This window comes from Pelobates fuscus, chromosome 13 (assembly GCF_036172605.1).
Source record: "Pelobates fuscus isolate aPelFus1 chromosome 13, aPelFus1.pri, whole genome shotgun sequence".
In the NCBI taxonomy this organism is placed as follows: Eukaryota; Metazoa; Chordata; class Amphibia; order Anura; family Pelobatidae; genus Pelobates; species Pelobates fuscus.
Genome location: NC_086329.1, coordinates 4452934 through 4476191, shown reverse-complemented (window position 1 = coordinate 4476191; position 23258 = coordinate 4452934). Strand labels below are relative to the sequence as shown.

Below are 23258 nucleotides of genomic sequence, written 5' to 3'. Positions count from 1 at the left end.
CCGGATTGTAAATGAGTCACCATGCACATGTAAGTACGGTTGTGTGTATTGCAGAGTAGGGTTGTTTACTCACCATGTATGAGCAGTAGGCAGTGTCCCGTGGGCTGGTGAACTGATAATTTGGAAGCTGGGACACAGAGCAGCAAAGCCTCCAGGGGGCAGCTGCGATGAACCAGTTGTAAACTGCAGAAGTCGGGCTAGTTCTTCCTGAGTCAGACTGCAAATCACAGCCCAGAACCAGTTCATCACCTGCACAGGGGACAAGAGAGCCAGTCAAAATACTGTATGGGCAAGAAAAACTTACCCGCTATTTCGCTGTGAATGCTTGGGACTGGAATCCTTTGCTATTTAAGATTAGTCACCAAAGCAGGCAGGTTTTAGATTGAGAATATGCGCTTAACAGCAGCCAACTACCTAATTTAGGTATTTCAATGACTAAGACACTGAGCCAGGCCCTATACATTAATTTCCGAGGATCAGGGAATGTGTGGCTCCATTGAAGCAGGGTGTATACCTGCTGATTACCTACAATGTATTCAATAATGTAAAGCATGAATCCCATCAGACTGGCTTTCCCTCTTCACATACTTGCCATGCTGGAGAGGCTTTGTGTTACTCTTGGACAATCTGCTTTAAATGAACATTTCCTATACACAGGAGGAGACCTCATGGCAGCCTCCCTGAGGTTTTTCAACTCCCAAAATTATCACTATCTGTGGCAAGCACTGTAGAACAGATTCTCACCTTTTCACGGAAATGCCATGACCCTCCAATGATAACTGCGTGTGCGTGAAAGTCCTGCACTGCGATGTGTCCTGTGCCACACATCAGGAGCTAAGGAACAGATCATATCTGTATTAGAATCTCCAATATTGGCAACAATCCCCAATAGTAAAGAGCAGCTATTACTGTATCATACCCCAATACCGCATTCCCCAACCTTTGGACTGTCCATGATGCCCTTATAATACTCACCTCCAATTCATTCTCATCAAATATCCCAAGCAAGTTATCAGGAACGAGCTCATTGAGTCCTATGGAGAGAACCAAATATCCTCATTGGCAATGCTAATCTATTAATAAACCGGAATTAGCTAGAGATATGAGGCACTCTAATATTTATATAGTAAAGAACCAGGACGTTCTAAGAGCACCAAAAAACATAAAAATACAATGTTTCATATTTAAAATAGGATTACTGTATCCAGTACAATAGCATCAGTTAATGCAGCGCTCTGATTAAAAATACTGTGAGACAAATGTTTGAAGCTTATAAAAGTTTATTCAAGAAGCAATATAGAAGATGCTTGTTGACCTGCTTCCTTGTTGGTGTCCGTAATGAAAAGTGCAGTGTGTGTGTTATAGGTGGCATGGGGAGCTGCAGTGAGGGTGCTGCTCAGATAGTGTGGGTTATAGGTGGCGTGGGGAAATGCAGTGAGGGTGCTGCTCAGGTAGTGTGGGTTATAGGAGGTGTGGGGGGCTGCAGTGAGTGTGCTGCTCAGGTAGTGTGGGTTAATGGCGGTGTGGGGAGCTGCAATGAGTGTGCTGCTTAGGTAGTGTGGGTTATAGGAGGTGCGGGGAGCTGCAGTGAGTGTGCTGCTCAGGTAGTGTGGGGAGGTGCAGTGAGTGTGCTGCTCAGGTAGTGTGGGTTATAGGTGGTGTGGGGAGGTGCAGTGAGTGTGCTGCTCAGGTAGTGTGGGTTATAGGAGGTGTGGGGAGCTGCAGTGAGTGTGCTGCTCAGGTAGTGTGGGTTATAGGTGGTGTGGGGAGGTGCAGTGAGTGTGCTGCTCAGGTAGTGTGGGTTATAGGTGGTGTGGGTAGCATTTGCTGCACAATCCAGTTTGGTTGCAGATTCCCATAGTTGCCCATCGCACTCACCCTTCAGGAAATGATCCACCTCCTCTCGCACCTGATTGCACAGTCGATGCTGAGCCAAGAGATTGAGGTAATAAATCTTGTTCTCATTGGTAACTGAAACCTGGGAACCGCCTGTGATGAGCTCAATCACCTGTTTGGTAAAATTAAAAAGTAAACCCAGGTGTAGTATAGGAGACATTTTAATCTGCCTTCATTATAAACTAATGTACGAGACCAACTGCAGTTTGTGTTAGAAGAAAAGTATACCCATACAGACAAGCAGCAGAATAGAACAGCACGTCTGGGGGTACTTTTGGGGTTTTGTAAATTGTGTTTTTTTTTCTGCCTGGAGATAATTGGTTTAATGCAGTACTAGATAGATAGAAGCAGGGCTCGCTCTGTTTATACACTATATAAATCCATAGATAGATAGAAGCAGGGCTCGCTCTGTTTATACACTATATAAATCCATAGATAGATGGTAGCAGGGCTCGCTCTGTTTATACACTATATAAATCCATAGATAGATAGAAGCAGGACTCGCTCTGTTTATACACTATATAAATCCATAGATAGAAGCAGGACTCGCTCTGTTTATACACTATATAAATCCATAGATAGAAGCAGGGCTCGCTCTGTTTATACACTGTATAAATCCATAGATAGAAGCAGGGCTCGCTCTGTTTATACACTATATAAATTCATAGATAGATCGATAGATAGATAGAAGCAAGGCTCGCTCTGTTTATACACTATATAAATCCATAGATAGATGGTAGCAGGGCTCGCTCTGTTTATACACTATATAAATCCATAGATAGATAGAAGCAGGGCTCGCTCTGTTTATACACTATATAAATCCATAGATAGATAGAGGCAGGGCTCGCTCTGTTTATACACTATATAAATCCATAGATAGATAGAAGCAGGGCTCGCTCTGTTTATACACTATATAAATCCATAGATAGATAGAAGCAGGGCTCGCTCTGTTTATACACTATATAAATCCATAGATAGATAGAGGCAGGGCTCGCTCTGTTTATACACTATATAAATCCATAGATAGATAGAAGCAGGGCTCGCTCTGTTTATACACTATATAAATCCATAGATAGAAGCAGGGCTCGCTCTGTTTATACACTATATAAATCCATAGATAGATAGATAGATAGAAGCAGGGCTCGCTCTGTTTATACACTATATAAATCCATAGATAGAAGCAGGGCTCGCTCTGTTTATACACTATATAAATCCATAGATAGATAGAAGCAGGGCTCGCTCTGTTTATACACTATATAAATCCATAGATAGATAGAAGCAGGACTCGCTCTGTTTATACACTATATAAATCCATAGATAGATAGAAGCAGGGCTCGCTCTGTTTATACACTATATAAATCCATAGATAGATAGAAGCAGCACTCGCTCTGTTTATACACTATATAAATCCATAGATAGATAGAAGCAGGGCTCGCTCTGTTTATACACTATATAAATCCATAGATAGATAGAAGCAGGGCTCGCTCTGTTTATACACTATATAAATCCATAGATAGATAGAAGCAGGGCTCGCTCTGTTTATACACTATATAAATCCATAGATGGATAGAAGCAGGGCTCGCTCTGTTTATACACTATATAAATCCATAGATAGATAGAAGCAGGGCTCGCTCTGTTTATACACTATATAAATCCATAGATAGAAGCAGGGCTCGCTCTGTTTATACACTATATAAATCCATAGATAGATAGAAGCAGGGCTCGCTCTGTTTATACACTATATAAATCCATAGATGGATAGAAGCAGGGCTCGCTCTGTTTATACACTATATAAATCCATAGATAGATAGAAGCAGGGCTCGCTCTGTTTATACACTATATAAATCCATAGATAGAAGCAGGGCTCGCTCTGTTTATACACTATATAAATCCATAGATAGATAGAAGCAGGGCTCGCTCTGTTTATACACTATATAAATCTATAGATAGAAGCAGGACTTGCTCTGTTTATACACTATATAAATCCATAGATAGATAGAAGCAGGGCTCGCTCTGTTTATACACTATATAAATCCATAGATAGATAGAAGCAGGACTCGCTCTGTTTATACACTATATAAATCCATAGATAGATAGAAGCAGCACTCGCTCTGTTTATACACTATATAAATCCATAGATAGATAGAAGCAGGGCTCGCTCTGTTTATACACTATATAAATCCATAGATAGATAGAAGCAGGGCTCGCTCTGTTTATACACTATATAAATCCATAGATAGATAGAAGCAGGGCTCGCTCTGTTTATACACTATATAAATCCATAGATGGATAGAAGCAGGGCTCGCTCTGTTTATACACTATATAAATCCATAGATAGATAGAAGCAGGGCTCGCTCTGTTTATACACTATATAAATCCATAGATAGAAGCAGGGCTCGCTCTGTTTATACACTATATAAATCTATAGATAGAAGCAGGACTCGCTCTGTTTATACACTATATAAATCCATAGATAGATAGAAGCAGGGCTCGCTCTGTTTATACACTATATAAATCCATAGATGGATAGAAGCAGGGCTCGCTCTGTTTATACACTATATAAATCCATAGATAGATAGAAGCAGGGCTCGCTCTGTTTATACACTATATAAATCCATAGATAGAAGCAGGGCTCGCTCTGTTTATACACTATATAAATCTATAGATAGAAGCAGGGCTCGCTCTGTTTATACACTATATAAATCTATAGATAGAAGCAGGGCTCGCTCTGTTTATACACTATATAAATCCATAGATAGATAGAAGCAGCACTCGCTCTGTTTATACACTATATAAATCCATAGATAGATAGAAGCAGGGCTCGCTCTGTTTATACACTATATAAATCCATAGATAGATAGAAGCAGGGCTCGCTCTGTTTATACACTATATAAATCCATAGATGGATAGAAGCAGGGCTCGCTCTGTTTATACACTATATAAATCCATAGATAGATAGAAGCAGGGCTCGCTCTGTTTATACACTATATAAATCCATAGATAGAAGCAGGGCTCGCTCTGTTTATACACTATATAAATCTATAGATAGAAGCAGGGCTCGCTCTGTTTATACACTATATAAATCCATAGATAGATAGAAGCTGGGCTCGCTCTGTTTATACACTATATAAATCCATAGATAGATAGACGCAGGACTCGCTCTGTTTATACACTATATAAATCTATAGATAGATAGAAGCAGGGCTCGCTCTGTTTATACACTATATAAATCCATAGATAGAAGCAGGGCTCGCTCTGTTTATACACTATATAAATCCATAGATAGATAGAAGCAGGGTTCGCTCTGTTTATACACTATATAAATCCATAGATAGATAGAAGCAGGGCTCGCTCTGTTTATACACTATATAAATCCATAGATGGATAGAAGCAGGGCTCACTCTGTTTATACACTATATAAATCCATAGATAGATAGAAGCAGGGCTCGCTCTGTTTATACACTATATAAATCCATAGATAGATAGAAGCAGGGCTCGCTCTGTTTATACACTATATAAATCCATAGATAGATAGAAGCAGGGCTCGCTCTGTTTATACACTATATAAATCCATAGATAGATAGAAGCAGGGCTCGCTCTGTTTATACACTATATAAATCCATAGATAGATAGAAGCAGGGCTCGCTCTGTTTATACACTATATAAATCCATAGATAGAAGCAGGGCTCGCTCTGTTTATACACTATATAAATCCATAGATAGATAGAAGCAGGGCTCGCTCTGTTTATACACTATATAAATCCATAGATAGAAGCAGGGCTCGCTCTGTTTATACACTATGTAAATCCATAGATAGATAGAAGCAGGACTCGCTCTGTTTATACACTATATAAATCCATAGATAGATAGAAGCAGGGCTCGCTCTGTTTATACACTATATAAATCCATAGATAGATAGTAGCAGGGCTCGCTCTGTTTATACACTATATAAATCCATAGATAGAAGCAGGGCTCGCTCTGTTTATACACTATATAAATCCATAGATAGATAGAAGCAGGGTTCGCTCTGTTTATACACTATATAAATCCATAGATAGATAGAAGCAGGGCTCGCTCTGTTTATACACTATATAAATCCATAGATGGATAGAAGCAGGGCTCACTCTGTTTATACACTATATAAATCCATAGATAGATAGAAGCAGGGCTCGCTCTGTTTATACACTATAAAAATCCATAGATAGAAAGAAGCAGGGCTTGCTCTGTTTAAATACTATCAGTTTTTCACTAAAGTGAGCATTTCATAAGGTGAAAAGAGCTGAACTAGAACAATTCTCTAAACCAGTAATGCTTTCCATTCAGCTACTCTGGCCTTAAATGCGTAATTCAGTTTGCATTTTCATTTTAGTAAATAACATTGTATATAAATCTATAGACAGTATTCACCTTCTCTAGTTGGCCTTGACGACTGTATTTCTCTTCTGCAAACACGAGGTCTGTGTCTGAAATATCATTTGATAGGAGATAAAGCACCTTAGACTGGAAGAAGTCAGGGTCATCTGTCTCAAAGTACTGGGAAGAAAAGAACATGGAACAAAGTGACTGGAAGCAATAGATAATGCCATTGGAATACAAGGGTTTCAGAGGTCCTGGGTGCTATTTGGTCAATATAACTCTCCATGCACTGTGTACATAGGATGTCCATTATAGCTTTTCATACAAAATATTACATGGTCACATATGATGCCAGGCTTACCTTATAGTGCATGCGCAGACCAATAATTTGGGCAAGGAAAGAGCGTGTGAATCGGGCTCTCACAAGCTGTTGGTATCCTCCCCCGAGTGACGACTCAAACAAACACTTTCCCACTATCCGGCCTGCAAACTCATACAGCTTTAATCGCACCCCAGTTGGGCGGTTAGGGTTTGGGTGCACCTTAAACAAGGATCATAAAAATCCACAATCAACAAAAAGTACCTAATCTGAAACATACCAGGCATTTTTGACATTGGGGACACAAAAGGCAGCAAGATAGGAGAATGGATAGAATAATAGTTAGGTAATTGAAAAGTCAGAACGAGACAGAACACTTACCAGTCCTTGATTAGTATCGCAGAAACGAGTGAAGAGCTGGTTGCTTGTGTCAAATAAACTTTTACAGATCAATTCAAACCACTCTCTGCGTGGCCCACCCCAGTCCAAAGCTGCAGACAGAAACATACAAAGACCCTACATAACCGTTCTCAAAAACAGCTACAAGGACTCTTACAAAACCTTTCTGCACAGACCCCGATTCCTGACTCGTTTATCCTACTTACCTTCTTCATCCTGAAAAATGACCTCAAAGTTTTTAGTCCAATCAGAGGCAGAGAAATTCCTTGTTGCTCTTAGAGACTGAAAGAGAAAGAAGATTTAATATTTATTGATAATTCACTTTTTTTCCCCCTGTGAGTGGTTGTGTAGGCAGGGCCCAGAGCACTGCTTTGCGCGGGAGCCTATGGTGCTGTTAAGATGGCCCTTGGAGGAGTGATGGAGAACCACAGAATATGGGGGGAGTAAAGGAGAACCACAGAATAAGGGGGGAGTGAAGGAGAACCACAGAATAAGGGGGGAGTGAAGGAGAACCACAGAATAAGGGGGGAGTGAAGGAGAACCACAGAATGAGGGGGGAGTAAAGGAGAACCACAGAATAAGGGGGGAGTAAAGGAGAACCACAGAATAAGGGGGGAGTGAAGGAGAACCACAGAATAATGGGGGAGTGAAGGAGAACCACAGAATAAGGGGGAAGTGAAGGAGAACCACAGAATAAGGGGGGAGTAAAGGAGAACCACAGAATAAGGGGGGAGTGAAGGAGAACCACAGAATAAGGGGGGAGTGAAGGAGAACCACAGAATGAGGGGGGAGTAAAGGAGAACCACAGAATGAGGGGGGAGTAAAGGAGAACCACAGAATAAGGGGGGAGTAAAGGAGAACCACAGAATAAGGGGGGAGTGAAGGAGAACCACAGAATAATGGGGGAGTGAAGGAGAACCACAGAATAAGGGTGGAGTGAAGGAGAACCACAGAATAAGGGGGGAGTAAAGGAGAACCACAGAATAAGGGGGGAGTGAAGGAGAACCACAGAATGAGGGGGGAGTGAAGGAGAACCACAGAATAAGGGGGGAGTAAAGGAGAACCACAGAATAAGGGGGGAGTAAAGGAGAACCACAGAATAAGGGGGGAGTGAAGGAGAACCACAGAATAAGGGGGGAGTAAAGGAGAACCATAGAATGAGGGGGGAGTGAAGGAGAACCACAGAATAAGGGGGGAGTGAAGGAGAACCACAGAATAAGGGGGGAGTGAAGGAGAACCACAGAATAAGGGGGGAGTGAAAGAGAACCACAGAATAAGGGGGGAGTAAAGGAGAACCACAGAATAAGGGGGGAGTGAAGGAGAACCACAGAATGAGGGGGGAGTGAAGGAGAACCACAGAATAAGGGGGGAGTAAAGGAGAACCACAGAATGAGGGGGGAGTGAAGGAGAACCACAGAATGAGGGGGGAGTGAAGGAGAACCACAGAATAAGGGGGGAGTAAAGGAGAACCACAGAATAAGGGGGGAGTGAAGGAGAACCACAGAATAAGGGGGGAGTAAAGGAGAACCACAGAATAAGGGGGGAGTGAAGGAGAACCACAGAATAAGGGGGGAGTAAAGGAGAACCATAGAATGAGGGGGGAGTGAAGGAGAACCACAGAATAATGGGGGAGTGAAGGAGAACCACAGAATAAGGGGGGAGTGAAGGAGAACCACAGAATAAGGGGGGAGTGAAGGAGAACCACAGAATAAGGGGGGAGTGAAGGAGAACCACAGAATAAGGGGGGAGTGAAGGAGAACCACAGAATAAGGGGGGAGTGAAGGAGAACCACAGAATAAGGGGGGAGTGAAGGAGAACCACAGAATAAGGGGGGAGTGAAGGAGAACCACAGAATAAGGGGGGAGTAAAGGAGAACCACAGAATAAGGGGGGAGTAAAGGAGAACCACAGAATAAGGGGGGAGTGAAGGAGAACCACAGAATAAGGGGGGAGTGAAGGAGAACCACAGAATAAGGGGGGAGTGAAGGAGAACCACAGAATAAGGGGGGAGTGAAGGAGAACCACAGAATAAGGGGGGAGTGAAGGAGAACCACAGAATGAGGGGGGAGTAAAGGAGAACCACAGAATGAGGGGGGAGTAAAGGAGAACCACAGAATGAGGGGGGAGTAAAGGAGAACCACAGAATGAGGGGGGAGTAAAGGAGAACCACAGAATGAGGGGGGAGTAAAGGAGAACCACAGAATGAGGGGGGAGTAAAGGAGAACCACAGAATAAGGGGGGGAGAAAAGGAGAACCACAGAATAAGAGGGGAGTAAAGGATAACCACAGAAAAAAGGGGAGTCAAGGAGAACCACAGAAAAAGGGGGGACCTATGGTGCTGTTAAGATGGCCCTTGGAGGAGTGATGGAGAACCTCAGAGACAGAGGGGAGTGAAGGAGAACCACAGAGAAAGGGGGAATGAAGGAGAACCACAGAAAAAGGGGGGAATGAAGGAGAACCACAGAGAAAAGGGGGGAATGAAGGAGAACCACAGAGAAAAGGGAGAGTGAAGGAGAACCACAGAGAAAGGGGGCAAATAAAGGAAAGTGAGAGTGAAGGGGGTAAATAGAAGTGGTGTGAGTTGAAGAAACTGGCAGAGAAAGCAGTTGGATGGGGAAATGACAGGAAGAAGGGTGAAGGTATGAGATTGAATAAGAATGGGGTGGGGGGGGGAGGGGGGACTGAGTGTGTGAGTGAAATTGTTTGTTTGTTTTTTTCCCTTGGAGGGGTGCTTTTAGTTAGTAAGTTATGATTTTATTAACCCCTTAAGGACCAAACTTCTGGAATAAAAGGGAATCATGACATGTCACACATCCTTAAGGGGTTAAAGGCCACGGAGGCTCATTGTGCTTATCTCTTCCTTTTATTCCTCAGCAGCAAATAAAGGATACTTAATATTCACAAGAAAAATAAAGCATGTACCCCAAGAGGTTAACGACAATATAAACATGTTATCCAATGAGATGGTTCCTAGCACCATAATGTCCCATGTGACCTTAAGTCACTCCTCTTTCTTTGCTGCTGCCTCCTCAGCTAAGTAAAATTTTCCAAACCCTCTGTATTAATTGTAGGATTTTCAGATATTAACTATTTATTTTAGTGTTTGTTATAACAACTTTTGCGGTTTTCCTTTGTTATTCTTCTGGGAACACTGTTTAATTCTCTTATTTCCTTTGACAAACCGTGTCAGATGAAGCGTCACAGGAGCAAATGAACTCTGAAGAGGTTAATTCTCTCCTGGAAGCCATGATGGCAAAATCAGTAACAAGATATTTCTGCCGCTATAGGGACTATGTCTGGTAACATATTACATGGGCCCCAACGTCCACCTAGAAGCCACCTACTCTCCTTTCTCCTAACCCCTTTATAGAGAGTAAACCGGTTGCTCCCAGTGGGTGTAAATGCGCCCAAAAAACTCCCGTCACTTAGACGAGGATGCTTTAAAAATTTTCAGACCGAAAGGGTACGTCCTGTTAGAGATGCTGTGGTTAGCAAACTTAGGGCTGAATGCCCACGGCCCACACTCCCTGATATGGTCTGCACCACGGCAGATGTGGACCCAAAAATCGCCCAATTCCTGGGAAAAAAAGAGTGGAAGGCCAAGAAAGGACTGGATTTTTCCTTGCGCAACTAGCAGGATAAAATCCTGGACGCCCTGGGGCCAAGTGCAAAGACTTTTAATATGGTCGAGACAGCCTTAGCAGATGGGACCCCTGCAGACTTGCTAGCCATCAGGGGGTGGATCCAACGGTCCGTATGCTTACCTGGCAACACCAGTACAGCATTAGCCACAGAGAGACGGAAGGCAATACTTATTAAGATAGAACCTAAGCTAGTAAATCTAACGATCTCAGAGCCTGAAAGGCAAAAGGCCTCCTGTTTGGAGACAATTTTGTTAAGGAGTTAGGCTCCTATGTAGGGAAGTTCATGTGGAGTACCTTTAGGGAATGTGCTGGATTGGGACTACAGACACCTGCGGGATGCCAGCAACTGGATCCCTCCGTCTTCCTCCGTTTGCAGCCACTTTGGTGCCCTCTGGACATTGACCTATTCGCATCTCGTTTGAACTCCCAACTACCGAAGTTTCTCCGCTGGAGACCAGATCCAGAAGCCCTGGCATTGGATGCCTTCCTGCAACCATGGCCGAACAGGTGCCATTACTCTTTTTCACCATTCTCTCTGATTGCCCGGAATCTACTACACCTCAGACATTATCAGACTTCCTTGATCCTCATAACCCCGTTTTGGACAGCTCAACCATGGTTCCCTACACTCATGGAAATGTCCATGGACTACCCAAGATTACTAGACCCCAACGGGAACTCGCATCCCCTTCTACTTCAGGGACATCTCAAATAACTGGCATGGCTCCTCTCCGGAGATATTGTTTCGTCCCAAACGTTCCAAGAGCAACTCTGGATCTCCTGGCGGGAGCTTGGGCACCGGGAACAAGGAAATCCTACCTCCATGCCTGGAACTCATGGAACGGTTGGTGCATGGAACAACACGTGAAACCCATTTCTGCACCTGTGAGTTATATGTCTTGAGTTTCCTAACTTTGTTTTTTTAAACACAATACACCATACCAATATAGATCAGCCATCTCAGCAGGTCTTTAGGGTTGGAACGGATTTCCATCAGGTAAACATATCTTTGTATGTCGATTCCTTTGTGGCATCAGATTTGCACGCCCGCCACATCCTAGATATTTCTCCTTATGGGATGTGGGCCTAGTTCTCAGACTTTTTGCAAATTGGCCTCAGAATAAAGACCTTTCGTTTAAGCAGCTTACAGCAAAACTAGTTCTGTTTTGTCTCATTTCCTGTAAATGTGTCTCAGATGTTCGTGCCATGGATATTTCGACACGTTCCTTTACTCCAAATGGAGTTTCTTTTGACATTTCAAGACGCACGAAGACATTATTACCTCAGACTTCAACCAAGCTTTCCCACATAATATCAACCTATGCCCAGTGTACTGTCTCAAGGAATATAAAGAGAGGACCTCTTCATTACGCGACCCTACACGGACACCGAGGCGTGTATAATCCCACCCGATAAAGGTATGTTGCACCCTCACTAGAGTATAGATATACATTTTATATTTCCATGAACTGAGGGTTTACAGTCCTTTGGTTCTGCTTGTTATTTTTCATGAACAAGTCTGTTTGATATTAATGTTTGAAACATTGGACATACTGTATGTTTATTGATACATTGTCGATAAATCCTATGTCCAGGAACACATTTTACAATTTCCCCCAACTCTATCTCCTACAGCCTCCTAATTGGTTTGCACACCAGTCAACATCAATTTCTACACGGTCGAGCAGATGCATACAAGTCTCCTAGTTGGAGTTTCTAGTGTTGATTTGTCCTGTAGGCGATGGTTCTTCGCACAGAGTTGGACATACAGTTTTCGGTTTTGCTGGGATATTCGTCGGCTCATTAAGAAAGAGGAGTGGTTTAAGGTCACATGGGACATTATGGATACTCACACCCTCCAGCAGTGAGTGACTGCTCAACCTCACAGATACTCACACTCTCCAGCAGCAAGTGTCTGTTGATTCTTAGTGTAACTTTACAGCGGGTCTTTCTGCAGTGAAGAAGTCTCAATTCTTTTTGGAAAAAAAGGACTTTATCCTGGAATGTCTCAGACCCACCTGGAGTTTAGGAAACCAGTGAAAAATTAATAATCCTTGCTCACACACACGGTCCCTCCTCGCACCATCACACACACACACACACGGTCCCTCCTCGCACCATCACACACACACACACACACACACACACACACGGTCCCTCCTCGCACCATCACACACGGTCCCTCCTCACACCATCACACACACACACACACACAGTCCCTCCTCACACCATCACACACACACAGTCCCTCCTCGCACCATCACACGGTCCCTCCTCGCACCATCACACACACACACGGTCCCTCCTCGCACCATCACACACACACACGGTCCCTCCTCGCACCATCACACACACACACGGTCCCTCCTCGCACCATGACACACACACACGGTCCCTCCTCGCACCATGACACACACACACGGTCCCTCCTACCACCATCACACACACACACGGTCCCTCCTACCACCATCACACACACGGTCCCTCCTACCACCATCACACACACGGTCCCTCCTACCACCATCACACACACGGTCCCTCCTACCACCATCACACAAACACACACACACACGGTCCCTCCTACCACCATCACACAAACACACACACACACGGTCCCTCCTACCACCATCACACACACACACGGTCCCTCCTACCACCATCACACGGTCCCTCCTACCATCATCACACACACGGTCCCTCCTACCACCATCACACACACACACGGTCCCTCCTACCACCATCACACACACACACACGGTCCCTCCTACCACCATCACACACACACACACGGTCCCTCCTACCACCATCACACACACACACACGGTCCCTCCTACCACCATCACACACACACACAGTCCCTCCTACCACCATCACACACACACACGGTCCCTCCTACCACCATCACACACACACACGGTCCCTCCTACCACCATCACACACACACACAGTCCCTCCTACCACCATCACACACACACACGGTCCCTCCTACCACCATCACACACACACACGGTCCCTCCTACCACCATCACACACACACACGGTCCCTCCTACCACCATCACACACACACACGGTCCCTCCTACCACCATCACACACACACACGGTCCCTCCTACCACCATCACACACACACACGGTCCCTCCTACCACCATCACACACACACACGGTCCCTCCTACCACCATCACACACACACACACACGGTCCCTCCTACCACCATCACACACACACACACGGTCCCTCCTCGCACCATCACACACACACGGTCCCTCCTCGCACCATCACACACACACACGGTCCCTCCTCGCACCATCACACACACACACGGTCCCTCCTCGCACCATCACACACACACACACACACACACGGTCCCTCCTCGCACCATCACACACACACACACACACACACGGTCCCTCCTCGCACCATCACACACACACACGGTCCCTCCTCGCACCATCACACACACACACACACGGTACCTCCTCGCACCATCACACACACACACGGTACCTCCTCGCACCATCACACACACACACACACGGTCCCTCCTCGCACCATTACACACACACACACACGTTCCCTCCTCGCACCATAACACACACACACACACACACGTTCCCTCCTCGCACCATAACACACACACACACACTGTCCCTCCTCGCACCATCACACACGGTCCCTCCTCGCACCATCACACACACACACACACACACACACACGGTCCCTCCTCGCACCATCACACACACACACACACACACACACACGGTCCCTCCTCGCACCATCACACGCACGGTCCCTACTCACACCACCCCTCCTAACACCATATCACATACACACACAGGCCCTCCTCACACCATCAAACTGCCCCTCCTCACCGATATTAAGATGCAAGAATCGTGTGAAGGTTGCAGCCATTATATTTCTCTCTTTGCAGCTGATTTCTATGGGAGGCTGTAGCCCATCATCCACCTGCAAAGACAGCAATCCATGCAGGGGGTCTGGGGGCAGATACAGGAACTGAACAACAAAATGAGAAAAATTAAGTCACTTAAACAGCAGCATACATGATATCGATCATCAGTAAAGCAAAAACACTAACCTTGGTACCTGGGCACACTCGAAACGTGTACAATCGCCAAGGAATTATCCGCAAATAAAATTCTTTCACTGATAGTTGCTGTATTAGTAAAAAAAAAAAAACACATTAATGGATCACTGCCAAATTACAGTATAAGGTCACACTATACATTTACACACAAATTTATGAATACACATACACACAGTCTGATCTCAGTGTAAGCTCAGACATACACGCAGTCTGATCTCAGTGTAAGCTCAGACATTATACACACAGTCTGATCTCAGTGTAAGCTCAGACATTATACACACAGTCTGATCTCAGTGTAAGCTCAGACATTATACACACAGTCTGATCTCAGTGTAAGCTCAGACATTATACACACAGTCTGATCTCAGTGTAAGCTCAGACATTATACACACAGTCTGATCTCAGTGTAAGCTCAGACATTATACACAGTCTGATCTCAGTGTAAGCTCAGACATTATACACACAGTCTGATCTCAGTGTAAGCGCACACATTATACACACAGTCTGATCTCAGTGTAAGCGCACACATTATACACACAGTCTGATCTCAGTGTAAGCGCACACATTATACACACAGTCTGATCTCAGTGTAAGCGCACACATTATACACACAGTCTGATCTCAGTGTAAGCTCAGACATTATACACACAGTCTGATCTCAGTGTAAGCTCAGACATTATACACACAGTCTGATCTCAGTGTAAGCTCAGACATTATACACACAGTCTGATCTCAGTGTAAGCTCAGACATTATACACACAGTCTGATCTCAGTGTAAGCTCAGACATTATACACACAGTCTGATCTCAGTGTAAGCTCAGACATTATACACACAGTCTGATCTCAGTGTAAGCTCAGACATTATACACACAGTCTGATCTCAGTGTAAGCTCAGACATTATACACACAGTCTGATCTCAGTGTAAGCTCAGACATTATACACACGGTCTGATCTCCGTGTAAGCTCAGACATTATACACACGGTCTGATCTCCGTGTAAGCTCAGACATTATACACACGGTCTGATCTCCATGTAAGCACACACATTATACACACGGTCTGATCTCAGTGTAAGCTCAGACATTATACACACAGTCTGATCTCAGTGTAAGCGCGCACATTATACACACGGTCTGATCTCAGTGTAAGCGCACACATTATACACACGGTCTGATCTCCGTGTAAGCGCACACATTATACACACGGTCTGATCTCCGTGTAAGCGCACACATTATACACATGGTCTGATCTCAGTGTAAGCGCACACATTATACACACGGTCTGATCTCAGTGTAAACGCACACATTATACACACAGTCTGATCTCAGTGTAAGCGCACACATTATACACACAGTCTGATCTCAGTGTAAGCGCACACATTATACACACGGTCTGATCTCAGTGTAAGCGCACACATTATACACACAGTCTGATCTCAGTGCAAGCGCACACATTATACACACAGTCTGATCTCAGTGTAAGCGCACACATTATACACACAGTCTGATCTCAGTGTAAGCGCACACATTATACACACAGTCTGATCTCAGTGTAAGCGCACACATTATACACACAGTCTGATCTCAGTGTAAGCGCACACATTATACACACAGTCTGATCTCAGTGTAAGCGCACACATTATACACACAGTCTGATCTCAGTGTAAGCGCACACATTATACACACAGTCTGATCTCAGTGTAAGCGCACACATTATACACACAGTCTGATCTCAGTGTAAGCGCACACATTATACACACGGTCTGATCTCCGTGTAAGCGCACACAACCCACCCACTCACCTTGGGCGAAATGTAAAAATATACTTTTTTCGGTTTCTTCATTTTTTCAAATGCGAGTCCAATAGGGGAAACTTCACATTCATCAGTAACTGGAGAAGAGGATTGCTGCCCAGGTACATTAGGGGGACTCGGTGGGTATAAATAACCTTCAAAGAAAACTCCAACCCCTGACCGTGACACATTGTTATCTACAGCAGCTTTCTCACTTTCTAAAAGAAATGAATGTTTCCAGTAAGAAAATAATACAGGCAGTCTCTAGACAGAGAGTAACCAGGAGAGCAGAACACATGGTACAAGCAGTCTCTAGACAGAGAGTAACCAGGAGAGCAGAACACATGGTACAAGCAGTCTCTAGACAGAGAGTAACCAGGAGAGCAGAACACATGGTACAAGCAGTCTCTAGACAGAGAGTAACCAGGAGAGCAGAACACATGGTACAAGCAGTCTCTAGACAGAGAGTAACCAGGAGAGCAGAACACATGGTACAAGCAGTCTCTAGACAGAGAGTAACCAGGAGAGCAGAACACATGGTACAAGCAGTCTCTAGACAAAAAGTAACCAGGAGAGCAGAACACATGGTACAAGCAGTCTCTAGACAAAAAGTAACAAGGAAAGTGGAACACATGGTACAGGCAGTCTCCAGACAGGGAGTAATGAGAGGCACAGCACACATGGTACAGAGGTCTCGAGACAGGGAGTAATGAGAAGCACAGCACACATGGTACAGGGGTCTCTAGACACCGAGTTATGAGAGCCGCAGCACACATGGTAATGGGGTCTCTATATAGAGAGTAAGGAGAGTCACAGCACACATGGTAAAGGGGTCTCTGGACAGAGTAATAAGAGGCACAACACACATGGTACAGGGGTCTCTAGACACAGAGTTATGAGAGCCGCAGCACACATGGTACAGGGGTCTCTATATAGAGAGTAAGGAGAGTCACAGCACACATGGTAAAGGGGTCTCTGGACAGAGTAATAAGAGGCACAACACACATGGTACAGGGGTCTCTAGAAAGGGAGTAATGAAATAAACACAGCACACATAGTACAGGGGTCTATAGACAGAGAGTAATAAGAGGCACAGCACACATGGTACAGTGGTCTGTAGAACAGTGGAGATAGCATACCACTGAGCACAATGATATTAAAGTTTCCATTGCTTATTGGCTGTCCTAGGTAACGTAACGTAGCCTGAAAGCACCCAGTCTGGAGAAGGATGAGGTGTAAGAGGACACGATTCTGACTTCCATTACAGACGGTAAATTGACAGCATCCATCAGCCATGCCCACCACGCCAAGCTAAGGGAGGAAATGGAAAGCCCTTTTACAATTTCATATGAGAAACACTAGGCTATATTGTAACAGGAGCATTGTAAAATATATAAATAGGACAGAAATAGAAAGAAAAAAACCTGTAAATTTACATTATAATTTTTGGTAAATCGGAGCTAAAATTTATACATGAAATTGCTGCATTCTTCATGTGCACCTAAAATTAACATTAAAGGCTTTAAAGAGAAGGTATTGATTTTTTTTTTTTTTTAAATTAACACCATGACAAGGGTCCATGGAAAAAGATAGAGGAAGCTCAAAGGGCCAGAGAAAGAAGAGAGACTCACTTCGCTCAGGCTCAGGGTGTAGTTCTCATGATCTTGTAAATTGTCACCGGTGGGATTGCTGTACTGGTCACATGGTGCAATCTGTAACGTGTGCTGCTGTCCGCATGTCAGGACTAGTGTGGAGAAGTGAGACACAATCTGTGTCTTTGCTGGTACTACCACACCTGTCAAAGAGAGGACAGTGATACATGCCTTTCATGAAAGCCACTATACTAATCAACCACATAAAACCATCCTTCTGTTCTCATCGAACTCATCTGCTCCTGATGCTTACCTGGGTGGAACAATTTGCAGTAAGGGCTATGACCCACATTGAGTCGGCCAATGCTGATGCTGATCTGGTACCTTCCAGATTTCCTGACTGTGAAAGCTCCTTTCACCACATTCCTAGCTGGATCTGGAAGAACTTCCAGGGTTACTGGAACCTCTAGAGCAAGCTCTGTGTGTGTCATCCGAACCCGGAGAGACACAGTACTACTGAGAGGGTATGGGTGACCGTTCCTGTAAAATAACTAGACAGAGGGACACGTGGGAGGTGAGACCAAACAGAGAGATAAAGAAAAAGATATACCGTGGGGTGGCAGAGAAAGGAGAGAAAGTAGAAACTGGATGTGATGGAGGGGGTAATACAGTCTTAGGAAGTAGTGAAATGGTTGCAGGAGTGATAAGATGCGAGGCAGAAATTATGAAATACTTACATGTACACGAAAGCTCATGGACTGTCCCACTTCACATGGTTCGTTCCAGTCCCAGGACACATAGCAGGAGCGGGGCTCCAGGTATTTCCCACGAACATAGTTATAGATAGTACGTTCTGTCCCACGCTCACGCCCCTCATGGTGCCAGAAAGTGAGAACTCGAGAACTGAGCTCACACAGGAACTTAATGGTGATCAAAAACACACACATCAAGCCCGTAACACTGCCTGAAAGAGGAAAACAGAAAAAGGGGCTAACGGAGACCTGCAGGCGACTGAGGGGCCCCGGCTCACAGAGACCTGCAGGAGACTGGGGGGCCCCGGCTCACAGAGACCTGCAGGAGACTGGGGGGCCCCGGCTCACAGAGACCTGCAGGAGACTGGGGGGCCCCGGCTCACGGAGACCAGCAGGAGACTGAGGGGCCCCGGCTCACAGAGACCAGCAGGAGACTGAGGGGCCCCGGCTCACAGAGACCAGCAGGAGACTGAGGGGCCCCGGCTCACAGAGACCTGCAGGAGACTGGGGGGCCCCGGCTCACAGAGACCTGCAGGAGACTGGGGGGCCCCGGCTCACAGAGACCTGCAGGAGACTGGGGGGCCCCGGCTCACAGAGACCAGCAGGAGACTGAGGGGCCCCGGCTCACAGAGACCAGCAGGAGACTGAGGGGCCCCGGCTCACAGAGACCTGCAGGAGACTGGGGGGCCCCGGCTCACAGAGACCTGCAGGAGACTGGGGGGCCCCGGCTCACAGAGACCAGCAGGAGACTGAGGGGCCCCGGCTCACAGAGACCAGCAGGAGACTGAGGGGCCCCGGCTCACAGAGACCTGCAGGAGACTGGGGGGCCCCGGCTCACAGAGACCAGCAGGAGACTGAGGGGCCCCGGCTCACAGAGACCAGCAGGAGACTGAGGGGCCCCGGCTCACAGAGACCAGCAGGAGACTGAGGGGCCCCGGCTCACAGAGACCTGCAGGAGACTGGGGGGCCCCGGCTCACAGAGACCTGCAGGAGACTGGGGGGCCCCGGCTCACAGAGACCTGCAGGAGACTGGGGGGCCCCGGCTCACAGAGACCTGCAGGAGACTGGGGGGCCCCGGCTTACAGAGACCTGCAGGAGACTGAGGGCCCCCGGCTCACAGAGACCAACAGGAGACTGAGGGGCCCCGGCTCACAGAGACCTGCAGGAGACTGAGGGGCCCCGGCTCACAGAGACCTGCAGGAGACTGAGGGGCCCCGGCTCACAGAGACCTGCAGGAGACTGAGGGGCCCCGGCTCACAGAGACCTGCAGGAGACTGAGGGGCCCCGGCTCACAGAGACCTGCAGGAGACTGAGGGGCCCCGGCTCACAGAGACCTGCAGGAGACTGAGGGGCCCCGGCTCACAGAGACCTGCAGGAGACTGAGGGGCCCCGGCTCACAGAGACCTGCAGGAGACTGAGGGGCCCCGGCTCAGGGAGATGTCCTGCTCTTCTCTGTGTATAATCATGATGCCATATCTGAAGTTGGCGCTAATAAACTTATCACTGCTTTGATGGCTGGGATAATAAAATCTAACCAACAATAAAAAGACAGGTAAAGAGAACACACTTACTATGTGAAGAAAGAACAGGCAAGGAAAACAGGGTTCTTACCGATAATGTAAAACATGAGTGTGCAGTATGAGATCTGATCCTCTTCTTACAGCATCTCCACCTTGACATTTTCCCCAGCTGCCACACCAGAGATGTTATGCCAAGAGGGATCCAATAAACCAAACTTCAGTCAAATTACAGGGAGACAGAAATAGGATCCTATCAGAAAATAAAATGGAAAAACATCTTGACTGAATCCTCGATTACACCAATACGTGATAAAACCTTCTCAAATTTAAACTAGCTTGTCCCATATATTCCCCGCTAAGCTAAGAAACAAAAGCACCCCCTAAAGGTGAAGAATGTAAAAAAATATATAGGATATTATAAGGAATAATCTATAGAACACACATCAATATCTACAATAAAAAAAACACTAAAATAGCAGAATACAGTTAGGTATAGACCTCAGGATAAAATGATATATTGCAATCACAAACACGAATTGATAGTAGGCCTTCAGCTCCTCAAATACAGGACTCTTCTCTCTTCCTTGGAACATATCAATTTGTGTTTGTGAGTGCAATATAGAATTTTACCCTGAGGTCTATACCTAACTGTATTAGGATATTTTAGTGTTTTTTTTATTGTAGATATTGATGTGTGTTCTATATATTATGAAGACTTAGAGGAGTCTTTGATATATCCACATCGTAAAGAGAAAAGGGTAATTGCTATCGAATATTTCAAACCCCCTCTTTTAGTGTGTTCCTTAACCGATTTTACGGTTTGTTGGGCAAAAAGAGTGATTATATGTTATAAATGAATAATCTGTCTCACAGTATTTTTTTTTCTATGGATTAAACTGTGGAGGTTTCTTTTCCCAGTCAGTCCGTCATAGCCCCCCTCACTCAGTCCGTCATAGCCCCCCTCACTCAGTCCGTCATAGCCCCCCTCACTCAGTCCGTCATAGCCCCCCTCACTCAGTCCGTCATAGCCCCCCTCACTCAGTCCGTCATAGCCCCCCTCACTCAGTCCGTCATAGCCCCCCTCACTCAGTCCGTCATAGCCCGCCTCACTCAGTCCCAGTCAGTCTGTCAAAGCCCGCCTCACTCAGTCCCAGTCAGTCTGTCATAGCCCGCCTCACTCAGTCCCAGTCAGTCTGTCATAGCCCCCCTCACTCAGTCCCAGTCAGTCTGTCATAGCCCCCCTCACTCAGTCCCAGTCAGTCTGTCATAGCCCCCCTCACTCAGTCCCAGTCAGTCTGTCATAGCCCCCCTCACTCAGTCCCAGTCAGTCTGTCATAGCCCCCCTCACTCAGTCCCAGTCAGTCTGTCATAGCCCCCCTCACTCAGTCCCAGTCAGTCTGTCATAGCCCCCCTCACTCAGTCCCAGTCAGTCTGTCATAGCCCCCCTCACTCAGTCCCAGTCAGTCTGTCATAGCCCCCCTCACTCAGTCCCAGTCAGTCTGTCATAGCCCCCCTCACTCAGTCCCAGTCAGTCTGTCATAGCCCCCCTCACTCAGTCCCAGTCAGTCTGTCATAGCCCCCCTCACTCAGTCCCAGTCAGTCTGTCATAGCCCCCCTCACTCAGTCCCAGTCAGTCTGTCATAGCCCCCCTCACTCAGTCCCAGTCAGTCTGTCATAGCCCCCCTCACTCAGTCCCAGTCAGTCTGTCATAGCCCCCCTCACTCAGTCCCAGTCAGTCTGTCATAGCCCCCCTCACTCAGTCCCAGTCAGTCTGTCATAGCCCCCCTCACTCAGTCCCAGTCAGTCTGTCATAGCCCCCCTCACTCAGTCCCAGTCAGTCTGTCATAGCCCCCCTCACTCAGTCCCAGTCAGTCTGTCATAGCCCCCCTCACTCAGTCCCAGTCAGTCTGTCATAGCCCCCCTCACTCAGTCCCAGTCAGTCTGTCATAGCCCCCCTCACTCAGTCCCAGTCAGTCTGTCATAGCCCCCCTCACTCAGTCCCAGTCAGTCTGTCATAGCCCCCCTCACTCAGTCCCAGTCAGTCTGTCATAGCCCCCCTCACTCAGTCCCAGTCAGTCTGTCATAGCCCCCCTCACTCAGTCCCAGTCAGTCTGTCATAGCCCCCCTCACTCAGTCCCAGTCAGTCTGTCATAGCCCCCCTCACTCAGTCCCAGTCCCAGCCTGTCATAGCCCCCCTCACTCAGTCCAGTCAGTCTGTCATAGCCCCCCTCACTCAGTCCCAGTCTGTCATAGCCCCCCTCACTCAGTCCCAGTCTGTCATAGCCCCCCTCACTCAGTCCCAGTCCCAGTCTGTCATAGCCCCCCTCACTCAGTCCCAGTCCCAGTCTGTCATAGCCCCCCTCACTCAGTCCCAGTCCCAGTCTGTCATAGCCCCCCTCACTCAGTCCCAGTCCCAGTCTGTCATAGCCCCCCTCACTCAGTCCCAGTCCCAGTCTGTCATAGCCCCCCTCACTCAGTCCCAGTCAGTCTGTCATAGCCCCCCTCACTCAGTCCCAGTCTGTCATAGCCCCCCTCACTCAGTCCCAGTCAGTCTGTCATAGCCCCCCTCACTCAGTCCCAGTCAGTCTGTCATAGCCCCCCTCACTCAGTCCCAGTCAGTCTGTCATAGCCCCCCTCACTCAGTCCCAGTCTGTCATAGCCCCCCTCACTCAGTCCCAGTCTGTCATAGCCCCCCTCACTCAGTCCCAGTCTGTCATAGCCCCCCTCACTCAGTCCCAGTCAGTCTGTCATAGGCCCCCTCACTCAGTCCCAGTCAGTCTGTCATAGCCCCCCTCACTCAGTCCCAGTCAGTCTGTCATAGCCCCCCTCACTCAGTCCCAGTCAGTCTGTCATAGCCCCCCTCACTCAGTCCCAGTCAGTCTGTCA

General features: G+C 46.6%; 1 protein-coding gene across 2 annotated transcripts in view; it reads right to left on the bottom strand.

Annotated features, from left to right (window-relative positions):
* Window positions 1-23258, bottom strand: part of AREL1 (apoptosis resistant E3 ubiquitin protein ligase 1) — a 29387-nt gene that overhangs the window by 569 nt on the left and 5560 nt on the right. For both annotated transcript variants that reach the window (XM_063439579.1, XM_063439580.1), the window contains exons 2-18: window positions 20464-20622; window positions 18838-19064; window positions 18414-18651; window positions 18140-18303; window positions 17648-17819; window positions 16518-16726; window positions 14709-14786; window positions 14485-14626; window positions 12510-12631; window positions 7177-7252; window positions 6953-7062; window positions 6614-6793; window positions 6304-6429; window positions 1879-2008; window positions 976-1034; window positions 745-834; window positions 74-249 (exon numbers count right to left, since the gene is read on the bottom strand). In XM_063439579.1, coding sequence (XP_063295649.1) covers window positions 74-249; window positions 745-834; window positions 976-1034; window positions 1879-2008; window positions 6304-6429; window positions 6614-6793; window positions 6953-7062; window positions 7177-7252; window positions 12510-12631; window positions 14485-14626; window positions 14709-14786; window positions 16518-16726; window positions 17648-17819; window positions 18140-18303; window positions 18414-18651; window positions 18838-19064; window positions 20464-20479 — 2315 coding nt within the window. In that variant the 5' untranslated portion in view covers window positions 20480-20622. The remainder of the gene's footprint in view (window positions 1-73; window positions 250-744; window positions 835-975; window positions 1035-1878; window positions 2009-6303; window positions 6430-6613; window positions 6794-6952; window positions 7063-7176; window positions 7253-12509; window positions 12632-14484; window positions 14627-14708; window positions 14787-16517; window positions 16727-17647; window positions 17820-18139; window positions 18304-18413; window positions 18652-18837; window positions 19065-20463; window positions 20623-23258) is intronic.